Source organism: Nicotiana tomentosiformis, chromosome 11 (genome assembly GCF_000390325.3).
Source record: "Nicotiana tomentosiformis chromosome 11, ASM39032v3, whole genome shotgun sequence".
Lineage (NCBI taxonomy): Eukaryota > Viridiplantae > Streptophyta > Magnoliopsida > Solanales > Solanaceae > Nicotiana > Nicotiana tomentosiformis.
The window spans coordinates 106,967,869-106,973,199 of NC_090822.1; the positions used below are offsets into that span (position 1 = coordinate 106,967,869).

General features: G+C 34.4%; 1 protein-coding gene across 1 annotated transcript; it reads left to right on the forward strand.

Moving 5' to 3' along the window:
* Positions 1-3,720: 3,720 nt before the first annotated feature.
* On the forward strand, positions 3,721-4,875 carry LOC104089743 (uncharacterized). Its single transcript, XM_009594713.1, has one exon. It carries the CDS (start codon positions 3,721-3,723, stop codon positions 4,873-4,875), a length of 1,155 nt encoding a protein of 384 aa, XP_009593008.1.
* The last annotated feature ends 456 nt before the right edge of the window (positions 4,876-5,331 follow it).

The following is a 5,331-nucleotide window of genomic DNA, read 5'->3' on the forward strand; positions in this document are numbered from 1 at the left end:
AAGCGCAAGGGTGCGGCCGCACTCAGAATTGTGCGGTCCGTACAATTAGAGAAAGTGCGGCCGCATCTCACTTTTGTGCGACCGCAGAAAGATATACCTACCAGTCCGACTCAAAGTGCAAACCGTAGATAGAACTGTGTGGCCGCACAACCTTCGCATGGGCAATTTTGTCAGATATTTTCAGCTGGATATAAATAGATCTTTTTGTCATTTTTAGGAAAAGTTTTGTGCACCTGAACATTTAGAGCCATTTTTATTTATTGTATTGGGCAACTTTATACTAGTTTAGCATTTAAACATTAGATTTTCTTTCCTTAATCAATTATTATGCATTTTATCTTAGTATCTTCTTTAATTTCTTTATTGTCCATGAGTAGCTAAACCCTTAGCTAGGGTTGTAACCCAACCCTAGTATGGGTACTTAATGGGTGATTGATTTAGGGCTTATTTGTGATAGGGTATATAAATTTTAGCCTAGTTCTTGCTTGAATTTGAGAATTGATGGTTGCAAACATTAATTCATGCCTAATTGACTTAGTCTATACTTGAGAAAGTGAGACTAAGTCTAAGAAAACTTGGCTAACAAGAAATTGGGGAGAACTCAAGAAATTGATAGCTCCAATTAAAGGGTCGAATCTAGAGATAGCAAGACCCGACTTGAGCATTTATCACTTGTTTCGTGAGATACCCATTTGAACTTGAGAAAGCCGAATTATGTAAAATCACTCAAACTACTGAGAGGTATAGAGTGAGTAATTACGTGTGATTGCTATATTGTATCCCGATCAACCAAACATGCCCTGAAGCTCTAAATCCGTTAGGTAACTAACTAGGCGGAAGTCGCAACCCTCGATCTTTTATAACTTGAAAAATAACCAAAACCAAAAACATTATCTCTTAGCTTTACAATTACAAACCTTAGCGTAAAAGTAAAAGTAGAAACAACAAATGAAAATGTGAAAGTGTAATCTTAGGCACGTCATACATTCACACTAGGTATATACCTAATCCCACATCAAGCTACCTGTGAAATCGACCCCAACTCGCGTTGGATTTTTATTATTGCATTGACCGCCTCGCAACCTAAATTAATAGTGTGAGTTTGGGCGACATCAGGTTGCATAGAGGCTACGCTACCCTAGAGCCCACCAGGGTTATTTGAAGGCTACTCTACCCTAAATTCTAGCTCACGCCTATAAAAAGGGGTACATATTTGCTTAAGAAGATATCTCAAAAATTTCATAAACTTATGAAATATTCATAAATAAATCAAGGTGTGATCGAACACTTCTTGATAACCAACTACTTCAAGCCACAACATCCTATCATGGAGATCAAATATATCTCAAGAAGGTCTGCATCATCTTATGTTCGAGAAACACGCTGCTCCAGCCCTCGAATTACGGAGATAATCCGAAAAGGAGACTCAAAAAAATAAATAAAATTGTGCTCACAATTGATTAATTAACTTACCTTTTTCATGATTGCAACTTATTTTTCGTATGTCAAAAAATTACTGCAAACAACTCTATTCACACTTTTTTAAAATATTAAAATAGCCACCATTATGGTGTAGGGTTTAAGGCTATGACAACCATCATTATGTTGTAGGTTAGGGTTTATTTTTAGTTTTGGTATTACTCCATGTGAAATGAGGTTGACCTACATTGATGGTAGAAGGGTCACCAAAACTCGTTAGCCTCTGCAAATATATATATATATATATATATATATATATATATATATATATAATGAATATAATGTAGGTTTATAAAAATAACCTTATAATATTAAGCATAGTTACTCACAATAAAAGGACATAATCGAAATTCTAGACATTAGCCTTGTAATCCTATCAGGTTTAGGATATAATACTACACGTTAAGAATCCTATTAGTATAATTACTTTCTAGCATTTACGTTAAAAATTTCTATTACTAATTTAATTTGAAAACGTATTATGATGTCCTATTACTAATGTAATTTGAGAATGTATTATATTGTCCAAATCCATTTAGAAAAAGGAGAGCCTATATTATTACAAAAGCACGAATACAATATTGATAGACCAAAATAGTCCTAAATACTAACTAGAAGAACTCATAGATAAAGGATATAACTAAAATAACCTCTCTCTTTTTTACTACAAGACCTTCTATGTTAATTTTTTTAATATTTAAGATTTTTAAATTAATAAAATTTTGTCTATTAAATTCTTATTAAAAATATGTAGGAAGTTTTAATAAAATCAATTCCATAAGAATCCTCTATATTGGCAGTACATTACCACTCCATAATATCCAATACAAAAAAAATATAAAAGTAATATTAAATGGATTTCATAAAGCGTTGAAATTGAGAAAAAAAAATATATCTTCATAATATATTTTTATATTATATTTGAACTGTTTTCTACTCAAATAATATATTTTTAATTAATTTTTTGTGTGATATCAACAACTAAGAAAATATTTAAGAATATAAATATGTGAGAAAGAGAAAGAAAAATGTTGGTAAGAGTCAATATTGAATATAAACGAAACCGTTTGGTGAAAAATTAATGATTTGGAAGGTGATTTCTATCAAGTATTACCAATAGTTCCAAAATCGACGAAAGCAGAGATTGTAAAAACAAGCTTGCCAAAATTATATTTATGGCGTCAAATGAAAAAAATTCAACTGACAAGAAATATAAAGTAAGAACAGATCCAGTGTTCAGTGACTTCTTGATTCGTATCGGAAACGAAGAACATCATATAATAAAAGATGATTTCATAATAATAGTGCATTTAATAAGGGAAATATTTTTTATCATTATATTAAAACGCAATTTGTGCTAATTGCATGATAGAAATTTAAATGTTATCTTAGCTAGCAGAAATGAATATATTGATCAACTACAATTGTCCCAAACCGTAGCTTATCTCGCTCCACTAAAAAAAATACAAACCTTTCTCCCTTCTTTCAACAATCATTTTGACAAAGCCGCGTTATTGATAGACTTCAACTTGACGACATGAGAGTTCGTACTGTGCTAATAAAGTATCATAATTAAACTTTTAACAAGTTATATAACTTTATCGCTAATAATTGGCATATCTAAAAATAGTGATGCATCCGTTGCACTCAAATCCTGGGTCCGCCTCTGCATGTAAACTATTATAAAATGTCACGTCAGCTTTTGGCAGCCGGAACTTAGACAAATCCGGCCAAGTGATTTCTGGTGTGGTATAGGTGTAGAATACTAGACTTTTCTGTTAAAAATAAATATGACTTTACTATATAAATTTTTATAGGTCAATTTTAAGCAATAAACTCCATTTACTTGTGTAGAGATCATAAATCTATGAAGCTGTGAAACTGTTCCTAAAAATATGGCATCTGCTGGTTGTTCCTACTCGGGTTCTACAGAAATTTGGGCATTTTCATGTATATGAACAAACTTCTACTTCTTCAACCCCTCCCCCCCCCCCCCCCCCCCTTTTATTTTTGGGGTTGTCAATTCAATTCTATTTGCGAGCAAAATACTATTTGGTTCGGAAATCCTGATCCCACATATATTAGGATTTGAAGCACACGTGAGTTCGAAAAATATAGAAACATACGTGAGTCACACGTGGACCGTGATATGAATCCCAAAAGGATTAGGAAATTCATGAGAGCCTATAAATAGGGATAGTCCGTCCGTAGAATAAAACTTTTTATTACGAGTACAATAAGATGGGAAATTGGTCAAATACTCCAGAGGTGCTCTTAGTTATAATTGCTGAAAAACTAAAAATGATTGAAGATTTTGTTGCATTTAGGGGAGTGTGCTCCAGTTGGAGATCCGCCGTCCCTAAGGAGAATTTCACCGGAATTACACAACTTGCTTGTGCAGTGCACGCTCGTAACGTTGTCACTCTCTCAAAGTCCGCCATCCACCACCTGGAACACCGCCCTCAAACAACTCTCGAAATTCAAACTGTATCAAATAAATGGAGACGACTAGGACAATGGAATAAGTATTATTATAAGGAGCGTTACTTTGCATCCAAGGGATGGCTATTCGCTATAAGCCGACACGGAGACACGTGTCTGTTCCATTCCTTTTCTCGTGCCCAAATAAGGTTACCTCATGTAAGGACTCTCCCTGAATGTGATGAAAGGGACTTGATCATTGAGGCTGTCTTGTCCTCAAGCCCTTCTTCTTCTTCTTGTTTAAATAATTATGTTTTGATTATCCGTTACGATGGATGTATATCGAGTGGTTTGGCTTTTTGGAGACCTGGAAAGGATGTTTTTACTGAACTAAAAAATTACGAACCTGAGTTGCAGTGGTTTGCCATTACTTGCTGCAGCAACGGGAAGCTTTATGCCTTAGACGCGGGTGGGACTATTGTGGTTTGGGACATGAAGATCGGCAGCAATAATAATAAAGATAACGACGATGTTCCAGTTGTGCAATTAGTCATAGAATCACCGTGTGTTGATCATAGCTCATTTTACGTTGATCCTTGGCTCATGTTACTAGTGGAATCTGATGATGGGGAAGTATTCACTGTTGCAAGAGATACTTTCAGAGATAATTATATCATTCATCGAATTGATGTAAACAATAAAAAGTGTGTTCGAGTTAAGGACATGGGAAACAGAGCACTCTTCTTTGGTCTTCGTGCTCGGGTCGGGTTTTTTATGGAACCTTCTGAGATACCAACATGTGTGTCTAACCATATCTATCTTGATGAGAGAAGGATATATTACAAAAGATATCTTCTTGAAAACACTGATGAAGACCAAGATAAACATTCGCGTAGGGCGGCTAAACCTGGTATTTATAGCTTTCCAAACGGACCCCTTGCTCCATTCAAGCGCAAGCGCCACAACGCCAGCTAGTCTATTCTGTATCAATTGATGAATAAGTACCAAGTACTGCTGCTACTACTTTCCATGTGCGTTTTTAACCTTTCTTTGACAAGTTTAAGGAAATATTAATTTAGTTTGTGATTCTTTGAAATTGTTCATCATATCCTGTTTATTAAGTGAATTTGCTTATACATAGCTTAACCGTTCCAACGAAAGCTGAAATATATCCTGCTAAATTGATTATGAATTTTATCGAGTCTATTTTAACACACAAAAGTGCAATCTGTTTTACCCATTAAACTACAAAATTGAGCTCAAAACTTATCAATTCATTAGTGCCTTTTACTTTTGAAAAGCACTGGTCGCTACTCTCTACCATTTGGACTCTTTAGTACCGCATAGGCTTTTGGTTGGTAGTGTCTGATTATGCTAAAAATATATGGTGTTTTTTTCTTTAAAAAAAATTAAGCCGCCTTGTAGAGGCAA

Coding starts and splice junctions, on each gene's coding strand:
- LOC104089743 (XM_009594713.1), top strand. CDS start 3,721: ATGGGAAATTGGTCAAATACTCCAGAGGTGCTCTTAGTTATAATTGCT.